Source organism: Zeus faber (assembly GCF_960531495.2).
Source record: "Zeus faber genome assembly, chromosome: 1".
NCBI classification, from domain to species: Eukaryota; Metazoa; Chordata; class Actinopteri; order Zeiformes; family Zeidae; genus Zeus; species Zeus faber.
In genome coordinates, this window is record NC_137193.1 from 57,181,605 (window position 1) to 57,201,161 (window position 19,557).

Genomic DNA, 19,557 nt, shown 5'->3' on the forward strand with positions numbered 1-19,557 from the left:
CGAGGCGAGGATATCTCTGCACCTGGAGACAGGTAGGAACCCAGTGCGCGATTGCTATCCGGATCACTCTCCTGCAAACAATAATGAGGGAATCACGATGGAGATCGCTGTATAGTCTCCACCAAAAAATAGACCACTCGTGCCCAACGTGACTTTGGAGTCCACTATGCAGGTCTGACGTTATCCATGGTCCACGGTGCGGCAGAGCGACGCCTTGGTTGGTGACTACACAATGACTCATGCATTGTGAGATGGACGAATAAGGGGTTTCTAGCACAGCCCACAGTCAGAGCAAGCACTGGTGAGCCTGATAGTTTGGGAAATGTATCCTCAGATCCACGGATCCTCAGAGTAGTCAAGGCTGCGTTTCCCCACACCAGATGGGCCTCATGTCCCGGACCCTGTGGGCTGTTCAATCGTAAGATCCTGCACCTCAAAGGGTATTGTTATGTTGGGTTTCACACAAAAACCAAGCGGGGGGTGGGGGGGGGGGGCTGGGGGGCTAGGTGTTGTGTCATCATGGCCCAAAAATGGTCTGCCTATAAGCTACCAAAGCCTGAGTTATTGTTTCCAGTGTTGCCATGGCCACCGTGTAACGTTGCCTTTGAGCCCTACGCAGACACATGGGCTGTAATAAATTGCAAAAAAAAAATAAAAAAATTAAATAGAAAAAACCAAACTATATATATCAATCAAGTCGTATTTTTGTTTTCACACCGTTTTTACTCTCTGTTTTGATCACTATCTCAATGATTTTAATGACAATACCTTCATATTCTAGCGATCTAACGAGAGTACGGAGCTGTCCACTGCGCCGCGGTGCTGAAAATGGCATTGAGCAGAATGTGCCACATGCTCGATGCTGTTATCTTTTCCCGTTACAGATCGTCTATATTAAATATAATAACACATCAAATTAATTATCAAACCACATTCTGTGTAGGATAACTGTGTTTAACTGATCTGATGTAAAGCTCCACTTGGGTTGCTGAATTTGACAGAGTGGCACCGTAGCTCATGCTAGAATCTGGTCAAGTCAATGACTCTCAACCGTTTCATATCAACTCTCAATGTGATATGCGTTAGGCCACGGACTCTATTTGATACGATTTTGTGTCTGGGACCTCGACCTGAGAAGATTTTTATCGTTAGATATGATTTAGTCAAAACTTCCATAGCAGTCTTTACTATAGGGAAGATGACTATGATCAAAACAGTCAATGTTGTAGCTTCTCTAATGGTGCTTATGTCTTGTAAATTAATTAATGGTGATATTTGATATATATTTATTATTTTGCTGGGGACCCACTGAAACCTCTTGAAGGACCCTTGGGGGTACCGGGGCCCCATGTCGAGAGGCACTGGTGTAAATAATTTCAATGTCAGAAGGACAACTCATGGATGGATGCATACAAAAGCTAATTATTATGCTATTAAGTTAGTCATTGTAAAGGGTTGTGGAATTTGATTTAAAATGTTTGGTCCAATAAAAGAGCAATGGCCGTGGCTATGTGTATATTTGTGGGATTGTGTGCGGGGTTGAGTGTTTGATGGAGGATAAGTATTTATTTGAAGACTACGATTTTAGATATATCTAAATGTTATCTCTCGAATGCAAGGTCTCCCCTTTCGCGTACTTCAATCTGCATTACTCATGATCCCCAGACACATCAACACATCGGATAATCTTTTTAATTTGCCTTGATAGCTTCAGTCATCTACTCCTTCTTCGGTTCTAATCTTGATAAACTCAGTGAAATACTGGTGACTTGTCACCGGTAATGCCTTGAATTGTGTGGCGACAACCGAGTGGATTAGTTATTGTCAATGAGGTGAAAGAAGTGTTTAGATTGCCTTAAATTACAAGACTGGCATAACCTTAAAGAAAATCAGCCTAAAATGGCGATCACCAACTACTATCTACACACCTTTTGTTTCTTTTGTCTTCCTCACTATTGCACTCCTTAGTTTTTAAGGTTCAATCCAAGTGTATTCTTTCACTACTGGATGCATTTGCCCACCCACTGTCTTTTTTATGGCCTGTGTTTTTGTGTTTAGCTGCTGTTGTTTTGCATATATTCAGCCCACTCCTTTCTTTGATGTGTGCACATGTGTCACCATACATAAGTGTGACAAAAAGCCATGCCAGTTTCACTCTTTGTTTGTTTGTGTGTGTGTGTGTGTGTGTGTGTGTGTGTGTGTGTGTGTGTGTGTGTGTGTGTGGTCTGGGTATACAGTATGTGGATGGAGGAACAGTGTGCATCATAGTTGAGTTGCGTGAACAAGGGCTTAGCAAGGGTCACGGGAACCTTGGCTTTCCCAAGACACCTTTTGTTTCTGTCCAATAAAACCCTCTACAGACACAATTTAAGGAATGTACCAGACTACGGCATTTAGTATTTTTCACTCAACACAATTCCTACAGTGTTAAATCAGGTTGATATTTTAACTTTGCCTGTGTGACCCTCATTGTCCAGGCTCTTCCCTGGTTTTCTATTTCTGCTAGCATCAAATTTAAGACACTGTATACTCCTACATGGCGGTACATCGAACAGCCCCTCCATATCTTCAACCATTGCGCAGTTTCCAAACTTTGATCCTCCACCCCTGCTGGTCCTCATATCCAGTCACAACTCTTCTCATCCCTGGCACCACCAAGGGTGGAATGAGCTTCCACCTCACGTCAGGATGGCTGAATCACCTTTGCCTGAAAATCTATTTTTCCTTGCAAATCTCTTCAGGTTACACCTGGACCCAGCCTTGTTTGTTCATTATTCCAGGTCTGTTTGGAATTGTAGGGTTTGGATAAACACAGTTCCTCTGTGTGTCCCCTCCCTGTGCCAGGCCATGCAGCATTTCAATAAATGGGAATCCAGGTCATCTGGCTGAGAGCTGAGCCCTGCACACAAAGACCAAGACACTCTCATTACCATGCTCTTCTTCAAACACTGAGCTTACTAGCATAGACCTTTATAGCAGACGAAGAAAGACGGGCTTAATGATAAGAGTTGGAGGAAGGGAGGAGGAGGAGGAGGAGGACAGGATGGTAAGGGGGGTGATTTTAAATCACTGTGACACAGAGGCTGTGATAGTAGAGAAGAAAATGGCCACATTCATTGAATTTTGACAATAGAATGAATGAATAAATGTTTCCAGCAGAAAACAGGCTATTCAGGTAGAACACCCTCTGTCTTTGTCTGCCTGTCTGTCTTTGTCTCTCTTTCCCTACCTTTATTCACAATTTCATACCCATACATCAACTGTCCTTTGTCACATCTAGGAAAAAATGCACATTAGTCCTTAGCTATGCGCCAGACATTGAGCAGGGTGACAGAGCAACACTGGCAGAATGTGAAAGCAGAAGGAAGTGTCAACTAACTTCCAAGGTGGATGGGTACTTCCTCTGCTTTGCTGTGTCCTCCACCAAACAAACCCCCTACTCTTTCACAGTTTGCAAGGGGTGGGAGAGGGGGCGGTGGAATCTATTTAGCTAGAACAAACCAGCCCCTGTACTAAGAAGAAACATTGCGGCCAAGTGAGGCTTTTGACTCACACTTGAGTCGACACTCGAAACAGTCGCAGGGTCTCCTCTCATTTTCCTTCGTTTGTCATTGAAAGATGTTCCGCCACAGTTTAGGAGTCTGGCTCTTAGGTGCTTTGTCGAACCGGTGCCAGGCTCATATCAGAGCAGATGTGAGCAGCACTGGGGAGGGCGGATTGTGATGCAGACAATAGTAAGCGATGGAAAGAGAAAAGGACAAGAATAACGGGGGAGGAGAAAGAGAGACTTGTGACTCACGTCCTTGTGATATGCCAAGTCTCACATTCTCGCTTTTTTCACGCACACACGCACACACACTCCTACAGGCTGAGCTCTGCTGTCACTTTGTATTAATTCAGAGTCAGAATAAGAGTTAGAGGAGGCTGAAGTACAGAGGGATGGAGTTAAAGTATTTGAACACATGAACGCAATGAGGCCTAACTAAGATGCAGCTAACGTTCAATCTCTTTCTTCTCCATTTATACTTTTCCATTCCAATGGTCTTTCCTGAAAAATGCCAGCCATTGTTTATCGCTGTAGCTCGGGTATTTGGTGATGCTTCAAAGCCAACACATTTGAGTAATGTTTGAGTAATGTGTATATCAGGAAAACAACTTTTTTTTTAGACTGAAGCCACGTTGTCTTCTCTGGGTGTCTGACTCACTGGAGACCATTGGAAGCTCGCTCTCTCTCTCTCTCTGCCACAGCTGGGTTCCTGTCTGTTCCCTAAAGTGGCACGTTGCTAAGTTAAGGAGAGAATTGGAAGACACAAGGCTACGCCTGCCCCTACTGAGGAGCCAATTTCTTATAGCACAAAGCGCCGCATGCTAAGCTCCCTCCATTCTATTTGCTGTGGAGGATTTCTCAAAGGAACAGTTTCGTATGCTTCACCTGTAAATACCTTGAGCACTGTGTGTGTGTGTATGTGCATTCTCCTCAGATTAAGAAACTTGATTATTTTTCAGCACCACAGCTGTCACTACAGTTCAGTCAGATCTACAGCGGGAAGAAAGATGGAGAGGGAGGTTAGAAGAGATTAAAAGGCAGAGCGAGCCTGATTTAGACTCCAAGCACCGCGTCTCCACCTACTGTATCTGTCTTGACGGCACAGCAGTGAATTAATTTCACGTACTATATCTCTGTCAGGTTCGTGCTCTCGGCTTAAATCCTAAATTAGCAGCACCATCCAGACTGGGCGAGAATTAATCGCTTTGGGCCGAAGCAGAACCTTGACGATATGAATGGCCTTCATCTGAGGTAATGGTCAGTCGTCTAAAATAGACACAGGATCAGTGTAAACAACTGACTGGGAGGTTTTTAAGATAGTTGTTAGTGGAAATGGTTTAGGTACAGTGGACTCTCAGCCCATTTTCCCTTATACTGCCATGTGGTAGATACACTTCTCGAAGTTAGGACAGTGTGCGTGAGTCTCTTTTTGTGGTTGTGGTTTGTGGCCTTCTGGCTGGTGTTTTTGATGATTCCTCTCAAGACCGAGGCAACTCTGCAGCAACCATTAAAAGGCGGGAATTGTACGATGAATCTGCATGTCGCAGCTCGCTAAACAGAAATGGGTTTGTTCGAAGACTAAATATAGCCGCTGAGCTGCAACGGTGCCACTATTGATCCCAGCCTGTTTTTCAGTTGTCAGACTTAACAGAGCTGTAGTGGAGGAGGTGGCAGAAACCCAGACAGACGACCCCTGGGCCCGATCAATGTCACGGCCTTTCTGACCCGTGATCTGTTTGCAGGGGAAGTGCAGCAGCATGGCGGGTATCAACTTTTTACATCTCTATAACAACACAAGGCCATTTTAAATGATGCAGCATGGAGCTGTTTGGTGGTGACTTTTCCACCCTCCCATCTCCCCCAGCGCACCACCCTCAATGTGACAGGCACACCTGCGGTTTAAAGGGTCTGTGGCTGTACGCGCAGGGATATGTCTGAGCGTGAATGTGTGTGTGCATGTATATTTATTTTTGGGCTTGTGATACATGTGCAGGAGCTCAGACCTGACAGACACGCTGTGGCATGAAGTCAATTTGCTCGGAGCAGCACAAACAGGAGGTCTGCTGATCCCCTCTTCATCAGCTGAACGTCACTGTGTGAGGCTGCTACTCATAGTGAACACAGCGTGAGCTTTCACCAAGTCTGTGGCTTTCGTTCAGTGTTTTGGCTCTTCCTCCTTATTTCGGAGTAATGAATTTACTAAATGAATTATGCAATATACAAACTATGACCAGCAGAGTGTAAAGTATGCATACAATTAAGATTTTATTGTGCAAGGTGTTATCTACTCAATTTCCTTCCTGATAAAAATAATTCTTTGTTTATTCTGATTTCTACTAGAGATTTCAGAGTATGTCTACATTCATATCGGACATGTTAGGCTTTTGTTTGGACAGTTGAAATGTTGGTGTCCTCAATTATGACATTTTTCTCTACCAAAGAACAATGGCAACCTGGAGGCTTAGATAAGCAAGTCCTTTTTTGTTTATTGTTATTTTATGTACACACAATTTTATGTCCACAAAATTGTGTAATAGCTGTGAAAAAGATCATTTTTGCTATTATAAGATTATGCTAAGACTCTTCAAATTTAGAAAACTATTCAATATACCCCATCATGGATCATTTATACTTTTTAAATAGAATTGTTATTAATTAAAATGGACATTGAATGTGTGCAAATGATATATAATAACATATTTAACACTTTATATATACACAACATAAAGTGCAATACCTCTCTTCTCTAAAAGGTGATGAGATAAGAGAATAACTAAACGGTAGGTCTTATGTGTGGCTGCTTAGTATTATATTAACCTGTAGATGGAGAGATAATGGGTGGGCGTGTGTGTGTGTGTTTATATACATACTTTTAGGCATACTTCTAGGTACTTATAGACATGTTTATGTTATAAAACTGGACTCTGCTAGATATACGTGAAATGGCTTGTAGCTCTACATTCTTCATGAGGAGGTGATGGATGGTGAAGTGACCTACCATCGGGCGATTATACTCCATGAAACACCAAATGCCGACAGTAAGACAGGTTTATAATCAGCTATAAAAAGCTAGCTTACGTCAAATTTACATCTGAGGTCTCCTGATAAAAGCCATACAGCCGCACATCGATACTGTCAACAAGGTGCTTTACTTCTTTTACTTCTTACTTCTTTCTACACAAAGCTGATAGCCTTGATGAAAAGACGAGACTAATCCGTTCCAAAGTTAAGTCATGTGCATGTGTTGCTGTGATGCTGGTCTTGGCTCCATTGAATCCACTCACAGACTCACACAGGTTCACACACCACTTAAAGTCTCCTTCCCATTATCCAAGCAACGGCTGCCGAAGAATGACATTGATTCAGAAAAGGTAATTGTGTGTGGATACTGAACAAGTACGGCAATAAGGAGTCCTTTCATCCTTCTCTTTGACATTTTAGGCCTCATCCAAGTGAGTCACACCATATTATTTTAGATAAAGCATGATCCTCGTCATAAAGGGAACTTACAAAGGCTATATTTATATTTTTGTTTTGTGAAATATAGAGAACTATAAAAGTGCAGATTTTACCAAATGTTTGCTGCCTACTTAATTTCTGTCCTATTCATCCAGTGATGTGCAACATTGTAACCTGACATTGTAACCTGCTTTTTAAAATACGTGAAAAACAGGTGCACACTCGCAATGAACGGTGTTAATGTGGGCAACTTAAAAAAAAAAAGAAGCTGTACATGCCTAAATGTTCTTGGATACAAGAAACATAATCACCTACATCGGGTTTGCAAACACACGTTACTACAGTTTTCTCTTCCTTTGCATTGCATTTAGCTTCCTATTTAACATGGAGGGGATAACAGCATGAGTCAGACCTGATTAGACCCACTGACTTATTTTTACTGCTCTGCACCCTGCAGGTTTGTCTGAGTGAGAAGAGAAATGCATGCAGAGCTGGTTTTGTGCACTGTGCTGCTCCGATTTTAAACTCTGGCTCCATCTGTTGGTGGACATTTGTAACCACAAGTAGCACTTTGTCACCAATTCTGATTTGGAGAACCATCATGGAGGCTTTTACTTGGGTTTTACCTGAATATGAAGAAGAAGAAGAACAATCTTTATTTGTCACACAGCACACCACACTACAACACATGCACGCACACACACACATGCACACGCTTTGGATGGTGGCCGGTGAAATGAGGCCTCTGCGTTTAACCCATCCTGGCTTGTCCTTCCTCCGGGGCCGCAGCCAGGAGCAGTGAAGTAAAACGTGAAATAGTTTGTTGCTTAACAAGAGACTTGTGTGATCAATAGAACATCATTGTAGACCACTGCTGAACACTACCATGTTGTCTTCACTGAACAATGTTTAGTTTCCATCGAATGAGCATGAAGAGGAGATATAATCATTTGAATACCATAACCTGAAAACACTAATAACACCAAGACGGTGAGGGGCAGCGAGGTTAAGGGGCTCTACTATTTTTCATACTTAATTGTTTTTAGTTTTATTTCACTGTTTTCTTGAATCTTGGTGCGGTGTTAATTTGCATTTGCATTTTGTAATAAGCAGTCATCAACGATAATGCATTTCCTGACCCGGACACCCATTTGCTAATTTAACACAAAAGCTGTTTTCAGATTAAATTAACAGCCAATGTTTAAAAAAAAAAAAAAAGGGAAAACACAAACCAAAAGGAAATACATCGGAGAAGGTAAAAGGTTAAATGCATAAAAAATATAGTAGAGAGATTCGATATTATTGTAGTTAAGCTCTGCCACGCTCTACCGCACGCCTCGTCCTGAACCTCAAACGCGCTTCAAACTGATTGGCTGACGTCCACGGTCACGTGAACACCGGACGGGCCGCGATTGGCTGATAACCAGAACGGCGTCGAAGAGACGAGAAGGCGAAATGTTCGACTCTTTTTTTTTTTTTTTTTTCCCCCCGGAATCGATTCTTAACGACTCAGCCGGTTAAGAAGGGTCGTTCGATTTTTTTTTTGTTCAGTCCGTCGGCTCTGAGGCGCGAATGGAATTCTCACGGGAGTCGCTCGATTATGCAACACAGTTGTTTATGTTGGCAGAAGAGTGCAAACTGGGGGATCCCTGACAATCTTTTAACCTCTGGAAAATATTTACTTTTGTCAGAGGAAAAAAATGCGTGACAAAAAATGAATGTCCAACTGATATGGAAGCGTGAATCAGTCGCTTATGCTCAATGCCTCGGCCTCTTTTGCTCTTTTGTGGATGCGGATTGAAGATTCGCCCGCTCGTCCGACTCCCGGGTAATTTAAAGATCCGTTCGCCGCGGACGAGTCGTTCGCGAGTCTCGGGTCCCGGAGCGGACCGCGCGCCGCAGAAGCCTTTAAACCGAGGGCGAGGGGCGGGACACGCGGGGAGCGGAGCGGAGCGGGGCGGGGGGGGGAAACATGGCGGGGCGCGGAGTCGGCGCGACGCGCCTGTGGTACGGGTCGGGGCCGCCGGTCGATGTCGCCGCGTTGCCACCTTCCTCCTCCGAGCAGAAAACGAGGAAAAGGAGAGCTTTCTGCCCGGTCCGGAGGAAGTCCCGGAATGCCAACAGCAAGCCGCAACAGCAACAGCAAGAGCAAGAGCAAGAGCAAGAGCAGCCCGCTGCAAACAACAACAACAGCAGCAGCAGCAGCGGCAGCAGCGGCATGCCGTTTGCCATCCACTGCCAGATAGGAAAGGAGATTAAACACATGTGCAGCAACTGCCGTGGGCCGAACCCGCCGCGAGGTGAGATAAGAGGCGTGTAAGTTGATTTTTACGCTGCAGACGAAGAGGGATGGAGCGCAGCGGAAATCGCGATTCTATGGCCCATCTGAGTCCCCGCTCCCCGCGGACTGGGGCCCGGGCTCTGGATTCACGCACAAAAGTTGAGGTTTTAATTGACATGCGCCAAACACAACCGCATGGAAACAGATACGGCTGGCTATGAAATTATTCAAATCAATTATCCATTGAGCCAGCCACAACATTATGAAGATAATAAATTCGAAAAACTGCATAAATTAAATAACATTTAATTCAGTCAAAGTAAGAGGCGCATGAGTACATGTCCAGCTCAGTAAAAACAAAATCCAAAATTGCCCTTAAAAATGAGGGCCATATTAAGGTAGCATGCAGATGAAAGTGGCATTACAACCATCTTGTTGTGTTTCTTATATAATGTCAATCTGTCACAAAAGAAGAACAAAGATGAATATATCTGCAGGCAGCAATACGTGGAGTCCAGGGTACTCGGCCCTTCGTTATGGTTCAACGGAAAAGTGTGCGTTGGCTCCCTGTTCCGTGTGTTTTGTGACCTCAGAAGTTTATTTGTTCCGGCCTGGTTACGGTGTCATTCTATGATCGGGTGCTGTTTGCGGCTATGGTTGGGTTTCTTACGGCAGTTATCATTCTGAAGTAGGGCTGTATGACTTTGGCAAAAATTATATTCACGATTATTGCAGTCAACATTGTGAGCACGATTATTCGTCCATTTTTGGGAACACAATTATTTTATTGCACTTTGTAAATCAACAGAAAACTGTACTCACAATAATTATGTATTTGGTTTTGACTCCTGTATGTCATTTTATTTCATTTCATATCTTTTGGCTTTTTCCAGTTAGTCTTGTCACGGGCCAGTGGTTCTCAGTGTGGGACCCCCGGGGATCCTTCAAGAGGTCGCAGGGGGTCCCCAGCAAAATGATTAGTAGTTGTAACTGTTATTTAATTTACAAGACCATAGCACTATTAGAGAATGTACAATAATGATAATAATTTCTCTTTAATTATAGACAGAGATCTTGGATTGGTATGTTGGATTAAATCATATATAACAATGAAAAAACAACCAGAGGCTAAATCATATCAAATGACATAATGTGTTTCAAATTGAGGATCCTTAATATGAAATGGGTTAAGAATCACTGTTGCAGGCTATAACAATCTCCCGATTAATAACCAGCTGTTAGGCCGTTTTTAAGAATATTTCCTCCCATACCAATAAGGTCATTTGTTTGTTAGGAAACTTTGGAAAATAGCATTTCCTCAATGACACATTTCAACGCTAAACAAGTGGATTCAGTGAATCTTTCAAATTTTTCCTAAAACACATAACAGATCCGACTAGGTGTTCCTTTTGAAGTATACCTAAGCATACTTGGAATTGACATTTGCTGATGTGCTGGCGAAATACCAATGTGAAGCCCAGGTTTCACTTGGCTCCATACATTTTCCAAATATTTTATAAGCTCAATTTCACCCAAGTTTTCCCCACTTCTGGGGCGATGAATGCGTGAATATGTTTATTTATTTATTTATTTATTTTGTTTTTTTAAGAGCTCTTTCCAAAGACTCTGGTGTGGCAGGAACATATGCGTAGTGGCAAAATTACAGTTTAAGATGGAAACCGGGTAAATGCTTTTTGAAAACGGCGCTAGTGTGATTACTTTAAAACATGCGATTGATTCCCAGTTAGGATAAAGGATTATAAATCATTATCAGAATCAGGTTTGCCAGGTACATTTACATATGCAGAATTTCTTCCGGTGAGGTTTGGTGAACTTCAATACAGACCAAAGTCATTATAAAATAAAAAGCTTAACGGTCCAATGGTATGGATATGACAGTGTCAATTGAGTGGAAGAGAGGAATGTGGCCGAGTAAGATATTAGTTCATTGTTAAGTAAATCTGCTTCATCCGTTATGATTTATGCATGGTCATATGGTCACATGGAATTAATTGCCGGGCTGTTTTTAATGTTAAAAATATTTAACTTAACCAACCCAATTTTTTCAATGTTTTCTAACCAGCTGAGGAGGTGGAGCGACTGGCAGCAATGCGCTCCGATTCATTGGTACCAGGCACACACACGCCGCCCATTCGACGGCGGAGCAAGTTCGCCACCCTAGGACGTCTCTTTAAGCCCTGGAAATGGAGGAAGAAGAAAAGCGAGAAGTTCAAGCAGACCTCTGCTGGTGAGAGCACCGGCTCATGAATGTTGATTTTTTTTGCCACTATAACACCCATGGCACCACCACTGCCTTTCACCCGACCCACTTCCCAGTCATCTTCCCCAAATTCCCATTGAAGAATGGGGCCCGGTGGGGTGTGCATATACAGGGTTCTCACCAGGTCCTTGAGATGCTTGAATTTCATCCTCAGAGATTTAAGTACTGGAATACCTTGCTGAAGTGCTTGACAAGTCCTTGGGGGGGGGCTGATAATTGAAGACCTGTGATATTCCCCGTTTTTTGTTTTTTTGTTTTTTTTCAAATTGTAACCTGATAAGAAAAGAATTCCAGAATTGCTTGTCCGACATAGATGATGCCAGGAAAATGTACATTTAATCCAGCATGGTTTGAAATAGACACATATAATAGTAGATGACAATGAGCTGAATAATGGATTTTAAAAGATTGTGAAATCCTTGAAAATGGGAAAAAAAGAATTCTTAAAATAGTACTTGAAAGTCCTCGAATTACACTTTGTAATGCCACAATGAACCCAATATAATTTAGGTTAGTGTTGCTGAGCAGGAGGATTACCCTCCAGGGGCCTGGTCAGCTTGCATGTGACACCCAAGTACTGTGTTTTTATTTCACTTCAAGACAGAATTTGACCTGTAAATATGTCCCTCGTGGGCAGACGTGTGAGTAAAGGAAGCGTGTCAGACCTGAAGAGGAATTAAAATGATTTGCCCTAAAGCTTTCACATTAATTAGGAGTTGATGGTTTTTTGGGGGGGGTTTTTTCCACATGGATAAGAACACTATCAGTTGTTAATTTATGAAAGATAATTTGTTGTAGAGAATGTTTTTACGTACTTCTTGTTTGAGGTTTAAAATGTACTTGTGTACACTATGCAGAAAAAAAGATCACATTTTTATTCCATTTTAATATTAATATAAACGGTTTTCCTCCGAGTGGTCTCAACCCTTTCATCTGAAGAAATATAAATGTATTTATATATTATGGTGTGTGCTGGTAACCTCTCAGATGATATAATATCTGCAAAGTACCAAACCAAAGGATTTAGGACCGAATTTTTAATTGGATAATCCATTTTAAGTCCTCTTCCTGTTCTCAGGCACTTTAAAGTGGGGGTGAGGATACTTAAAAAATATGTATTTTACCTGAGCTTTTCCTCTTTATATGCATAAATATTTGCTGTGTTGTTTGACCAGGTCGAGACAAAGTTGGTTGATGGTTCTCTATTAAAAGTAGAACAAGCATATTTGAAATCAGCATTACGCTGCTTCACAGTCCAGGGATCTTGTCATAACTCTTGCTCGGAGTCCTAGTAAATGCTGGTCGTTGTAGTAGTTCCTCAGCTGTCACCGCCACTGTACTGCAGCCTCCCCGAGGACCGGCTTAGGTTAATCATGCGGCGCGTATTTAAAAAAAAAAAAAAGATAGAGTCGCCAAGCCCTGCAGTTCAAGTTAATTTTGGCCCTGCGAAGCTGAATCTGTTTACTTGTGTATATATTACTTCACTTGGTTCGGTCAGACATAAAGATGTGCAGAAATACTACCAAATAGGATACCTAATTTACAAGATTGTGATGTTGGTAACCTTTTATGCTTTTTGTAATAGTTCATACCTCTCATATCATTACTGTTTGGGTCATCAGGTTTTTATATGCACAGATGTCCTGCTGTTTGCCTGTTTATTTATTTGACATCACAACATATCGTCTGCTCCTCCAGTGTTGGAGAGGAAGATGTCCACTCGCCAGAGCAGAGAGGAGCTGATAAAGAAAGGAGTTCTGAAGGAGGTCCACGAGAAGGGTGAGGATCTAGGGCGGAGGGGCGAAGCAGGACTGAGGGGAGGAATCCTGTTCTGCTGCCAGTTACACATTATACATTGATGCCTCTTCTATCGCCTTTGGTCCATGTTTGATTTATGCCTCCCTCTTCATCCCTCCCTTCCTGCCCTTCTGTGACTTTCCCGTAACTTCTTCATCGATCCTATTCTTCTCCTGTATCTTTTTTCATTTCTCCTCCGGAACTATTTTTGTCCCCCTTCCGGTCAGACGGCTCGGCCTCGGCGATGCGAGAGGAGGAGAAGCTGGAGAACGGCCATTCCCCCGTGCTCGACGCCGGCCTGTCAGAGGGAGACGGGTGCGAAGTCATGGAGGGACCGGCTTTATCCTCAGGTCAGCACCGGAACCCGAGCAGTGACGGTCATCCCCTTAACGCACCTCGCACAGCCTTGCTGACGGACGGGTTCTTTCCTTTCTTTTATGGGGCACAGCGGAGTTCCAGATGTGCACCGAGGGGTCTCTCCAACAGGATCAGAGCCAGAAATCCAGCCAGGCTCCCCCCGCCAAGAAGTCTGCCGTGTATTCTGGCGACTGTTCCGAATCAGTGCTTCCCAGAGCTCAGGCGCTCCATAAGCAGCCGCCGGCGCTGCCACCCAAACCCTTCACCAGGCTGCACAACCACATCACAGGTAACGTGTGGCGTTACCGTTTTACATACAGAATGGCAAATTTGCCAGCTTTGGTTGATCGGCATAACAGGCAGTACAACTAATACTGTTGAGCTATTGGCATTCTATTGTCTTTCTGTTTTCTCTGTTCACAACCTACTCACCACAATTTTCAGTCCATTCTAGTTCGGTAGCAAGACATGCCTTTGTGTAGATATTGTGTAGGGTCTTTGTCCCATCCATTTCCATTCACACCTAAGAAAACTGTTTGCTCAGGTGGGATGTGATTGAGACGCTGGCAGCCTGCCATGGTGTGCAAGCCTCTCTGTTTGTCCTGAGATAAACAATCACAAGTTCTGGGGGGGGGGGCTTGCAAGAAACAAAATGCTTCTGAGTAGAAACCATCTCAAGGTTATGAGGTGTGTTGTTTCTTCTAATACTCTGGTTTGGAGTGTAGTGTGTGTGTGTGTAAAACTACCATGCAGAAGCTATTTTTTTGTTAAAAATGGTGGCGGTTCTCTTTGGCCTGGTGGCCCCATCATACCCGTGCAATTCTAGGGGAAATGCTGATGATGGTTAATTCTTATTTTTTCATGGTTGTAACCCTATAATCTCTGCCATCACCCCCCCCGGCAATGCAGACGGAGCCCCAGTGAAGCTGCCGTGCATGTCGTCCAAGATGTCCCCTCCTCTACCTCCGAAGAAGCTGCTGATCTGCATGCCTGCTGGGAGCATGGAGCCCTCGCCGCTCGCCTTCCAGAAGTGCCCCCCTCCCGGCCACTCCGTGCAGTACGGGGCCCTTCCCCTGCACCCGTCCAGCCGCATAATCGAGGAGCTCAACAAGACGCTGGCGTTCACCATGCAGCGGTTTGAGAGGTACGGGTCGGATGTGTCCCACCGCTGCTTGCCTCCTCTTTCCAGACCGCCCATCCACAGTGTGACGGATCATAGCGATGGAGAATATGGCGGGACAGTAGCTCAGGAGGTAGAGCTGGTCATCTAGTAATCTAAAGGTTGCTGGTTCGATCCCAGGCTCCTCCTGCTAGCATGCTGTAGTGTCCTTGAGCAAGACACTTAGACCCCTAATTGCTCCTGATGGCTGCGTCCGTCGGTGTTTGAATAATTGTAAGTCGCTTTGGATAAAAGCGTCTGCTAAATGTAATGTAATGTAAAAGAATATCAAAGCACCCCACGGTTTTATTCAAAGCGGGTTGAAGCCAGGAAGGAACTGCTTTTTTTTCTGAACCTTTCGGAGAAAATTGCGTCTGTGTCTATCCTTGAGCTATTTCTTGAGCCACAGCCACACGCTGTTTCTGAGAATGGACATTTTGCACTGCCGAGAAATCCACTGTGTCACACGCTATTTTGGTCTCTGATCAATGTCAAAGGCCAACCCAAACCTCAGCACCCGTTGGCCCCAACGGATTTTGTATCAAAGGGTTGATTGATATCCTGCCGGTAATCTCTGCTCTGAGCGACTCACCGCTCTTTAACTCACCTCTCCATTCCCCTGGGCCTCCACCGAGTAGGAAGGAGCCACCAGACACGCCTCTCTGCAAATGGATCTTTTTCGACAAGAAAATATCTGTGGAGAAGCTTCTGTTTTGCAATCGTATGTGTTGACATTTTCCTAACGGGGTAATGATGACACCGGTACCCTACTAAATTGAAGAACATCCGTTTTTTTGGGGTTTTTTTTTTTGGAGATGTGTTCATGAGCAACCCATGACAACCCCCCCTGTAGCAGATGCAAAAATAAAAAAAACGCTCTCGGTTGTACAAAGAAACCTTTTAGTTTGTCTGGGGCTGCTGCTGTAAACACAAAGCAAGCCAATCAAAGTAAATAAAATCTGCCCTCGAGTTCTGTTTTTTTTTTTTGGTTGGAGAATGTGATATAACTTTGCTAACATTGGGTGAATAACAGGATTGTGACCCCACCACCACCTCTAGCATTCCTGTTTTTCGTTTCATTCCGGGCTACATCCCCGCAGTTCTGTAGAAATGACACCGGAATCGCGCAAACCAAATAACTCTCAATTCCTCGTTCACGGAAGAGCAAACCTTCCCACTGACCTTTGACCCTTTGTCGTCGTCGTCCCCCCCCCCCCCCCCCCCCCGTCCCCAACCAAAGCTCCATGATGCACACCGCTCCCACGGTGATGATCGAGTGCGACGATGACAAAGAGAACCTCCCCAACGAGGCGGACTACGAGGAGCTGCCTGGCATGTACCGAGATGAGGACGACGACGATGAGGAGGAGGACGAAGAGGAGGACGAGGATGAAGAAGATGACGACACATTGTTTACGAGTAAGCTCAGCTGGCGTATGTGTATTTTTTTTTATTTTATTTTACTTTTTGATCACAATTCTGCATATGAACTATTCATACAGGCTCTCTGGTCTGATGATAATGAGGCAAAATGGGAGCTTTAGACTTAAAATCTGGCTCCACTCAGGACCGGTCGGTGCAAGGCAGCTGACGGGCGTGTGCCCTGATGTCCCTCATCCTGTCTGTCCGCCCTGCTCAGGCACGCTGGCCATGAAGGTGCTGAGGAAGGACTCGCTGGCCATCAAGCTGAGCAACCGTCCGTCCAAGCAGGAGCTGGAGGAGAAGAACATCCTGCCCATGCAGTCGGACCAGGAGAGGCTGGCATCGCGCCAGCAGATCGGTACCAAGCTCACGCGGTGAGGCGCATGGACTTCACGAGCAGATGGACATTATAATCATGCGCAGACACACACACACACACACACACACACACATTTGCAGTACTTACATCCAGTTCAGGTCACCTTCAAGCGCACCCACCCCACACAGGTATGACCTTGATGGTTATATAGAGATGTGTCAAAATAGTTGACTTATCTAAAAATTTCCCCCTCAGGAAAAATTTTGTGCACGATAATTTATTTAGTTAATTATTTAGACATAGCTTTTGTAGTGTAGCCTCTTCCAATCCCTGGGAGTCAACTCAGTGGCTGAAGAATATGATGCCACTCGCTCAGGTTGACTCCCAATGATCGAAAAACAAGGTTTAGGGTCTTATTGACGTCTGTATGTCCCTGGTGGTTAAAAGTGAGCAGGTCTTTCTTGGTGGACCTGGTGTTTCATCTGCACATTTACCATTTAAAGAGATGGATTTTAGAGACACTCGGTGTGAGAGCAAACATGAAAGGTCGGGTCCCCGGCTCTAAAAATGCAAAAACCCATCAGTTCTGTCCCTTCTTCTCTGTCCACTCTTTTCATCTTGTGTTTCTCACGCCATCTCCTTTATGAAAAATGACACGACTTTGACTCTTCTTTATTTGAGTTAAAAAAAAAAGTCCCTGTATCTTTTGAGTCCCTTTCATGTTCTGTATGTCATATCTTGTCGTTATTTCCGAATGTGACCCCTTTGATGACTCTGCGTGTGGAAGACAAAAAAACAAAAATCCAACGGATGAATCAACATATCAGTCACTGTCCCTCACCTCTCCCTCACTCAACGCTTTTCATCCTTTGGTTCCATAGAGTTATTTTAAAGTCGGAACTCCCTGACTTAAGGTGAAAAGCTCACAATGAAATTAAATATGTACCGTCTGAGTCAAACATGTCACTGCATCAGATTTTCGACTCGCGCTGTGCTCAGGAGTTGGAGCCCCTCGAAAAAACAAGTTGATTTTCATGAGATGAAAATCCTAAAATAGACTGTTGCTCTTTCAGGCGGTTGAGTCAACGACCGACAGCGGAAGAACTGGAACAGAGGAACATCCTCAAGCGTGAGTCTCTCTCTCTCACACAGACACACGAGGGAAAACAAATCTTGGGATTTCTTTTACCACGTGTTGCTTATTCTCTCGCTCTCTCTCTTCCTTCTCCCAGCACGCAATGAGCTGGAAGAGCAGGAGGAGAAGAGGGAGATCAAGAGGCACCTGTCGAGAAAGGTATGACGTGACGGGAGATTAGAGGAGAGGAACGCACTGTGTGCGTCAGGCCAGCTGGCAACTGACCCCAAACAGGACCGTTCAAGGGTTGCCATGGAGACATGAAAGACCTGCCTTTTATGATCAAATGACCTCTTGTGAGGAAAACGGTCGCACTAACACGACACACACATCTTAATGAAGGACTCTCACTTTTTCATGATTGAATCATTTGTTTTGAAGTGTAAGTGCTCATTAGCTCAACGATGGTTTCAGATGTGGGTAAAAACTGCGTTTTAAAGCACTTTTGTTAATCGACTTGTGTTTTTGATGACGCACCGTTGCTGATTGCAAAAAAAAAAGGTGTTTACTGAGCTGTATTTCTCAAATCTGGAATAAGAGGTTGGGTAGTTTTAAGATTCAACACTGCTTGGAATTTTGCTGCCGGAGTCTTGTACTGAGCAGGGCACTGGGGGAAAATGTTGCAACAAGAAGCTGTTTATGAAAAATACAAATATGCAGGAGAATAACTACACTAGTAAGTTGGTTAATTTTCAAGAGCTAATTTCTGGTGCGTCATTCAACCAATGGAAAGGCATGAAATATGTCAAACAAAACCCCCCCTGTTCACCATTTCTTCTAAAATGCAGAAATGTGGAGGGGTTGCATATTTAGACCTGGGAATGGCAATGTGGCCACCATCCTGTGCTGGTGGTTATTAACAGATGAAAACAAACATCATTTAACCCCCCCCCCCCTTTCTAGATACTTAAGATGGGGCAAAATATTGTGTGCAACTTCGATCACATCGTTTCAGGTTCCAAGGCCCCACCTGTTAATTTAATATGCACCAGCTGTCTGGTCTGGGCCCCAGTCCTGAGCATGCTGGTACTTGGAATGGAGCTGGTTTCACAACCCAGTGTACTGACTTTGAACCCCCCACACCCTCCAGCTCAGCCAGAGGCCCACGGTGGAGGAGTTGAGAGAGGCAAAGATTCTCATCCGCTTCAGCGACTATGTAGAGGTGGCGGAAGCTCAGGACTACGACCGAAGGGCGGACAAGCCCTGGACGCGGCTGACGGCGGCGGATAAGGTTCGTGCACATGCGCGGCAAAACTTGCATTGAAAGCCCCTCGGATCAGTTGTAAATGATTTTCTTCCTCTGGTTCTGTGCCATGTTCAGGCTGCCATACGGAAGGAGCTGAATGAATTTAAAAGCACAGAGATGGAGGTGCACGAGTCTAGTCGTCACCTGACCAGGTAAGTGCACGCAGCTCGTACTTTCCAGATTCAAAAGTGCCGTAGTTCTCCTTTTAATGTTGGACTGTTTTAAGCTCAGTCTCCTTTCACCCTGCAGGTTTCATCGCCCTTAGTTTGATTCACGTGCAACCTCTGTGAATGCTTTTGTTCTACAAAGCCACGTGGACTGGACCGCGACCCTCTCCGGCGTTGACCCGATGGACAGGTTTCCCAGTCTTTTACTGTAGTTGTCCGTTGACCTTTTGGTGCCACCGCAGGGAACCGCGCTGATTCAGAGGCGCTGACGGATCAAGTTCTCAAACAGATTTCAGACTTCTCGTTTCTTAAACAGCCTTTTGTCCCCCCCCCCCCAAATGATGAAGAGGTGGTACAAATGTTTACTTTACTGCACTTTTGTTCTCG

The 19,557-nt window shown here is 44.3% G+C and overlaps 1 protein-coding gene across 1 annotated transcript; it reads left to right on the forward strand.

Annotated features, from left to right (window-relative positions):
- The first annotated feature begins 9,101 nt into the window (after positions 1-9,101).
- Positions 9,102-19,461, forward strand: phactr1 (phosphatase and actin regulator 1). Its single transcript, XM_080010053.1, has 13 exons — positions 9,102-9,306; positions 11,371-11,535; positions 13,267-13,347; positions 13,593-13,715; positions 13,814-14,011; positions 14,632-14,866; positions 16,122-16,300; positions 16,521-16,677; positions 17,696-17,751; positions 17,855-17,916; positions 18,848-18,988; positions 19,079-19,155; positions 19,253-19,461. The coding sequence occupies exons 1-13, from the start codon at positions 9,225-9,227 to the stop codon at positions 19,266-19,268; spliced, it is 1,572 nt and encodes a 523-aa protein (XP_079866179.1). The 5' UTR covers positions 9,102-9,224; the 3' UTR covers positions 19,269-19,461.
- Positions 19,462-19,557: the final 96 nt, after the last annotated feature.

Excerpts from the sequence above, each read along its gene's own strand:
- phactr1 (XM_080010053.1), top strand. The coding sequence starts at position 9,225 with ATGCCGTTTGCCATCCACTGCCAGATAGGAAAGGAGATTAAACACATG. Across the intron at positions 13,348-13,592 it reads GAAGGAGGTCCACGAGAAGG|ACGGCTCGGCCTCGGCGATG; the intron begins GTGAGGATCTAG and ends CCTTCCGGTCAG. Across the intron at positions 18,989-19,078 it reads GGCTGACGGCGGCGGATAAG|GCTGCCATACGGAAGGAGCT; the intron begins GTTCGTGCACAT and ends TGCCATGTTCAG.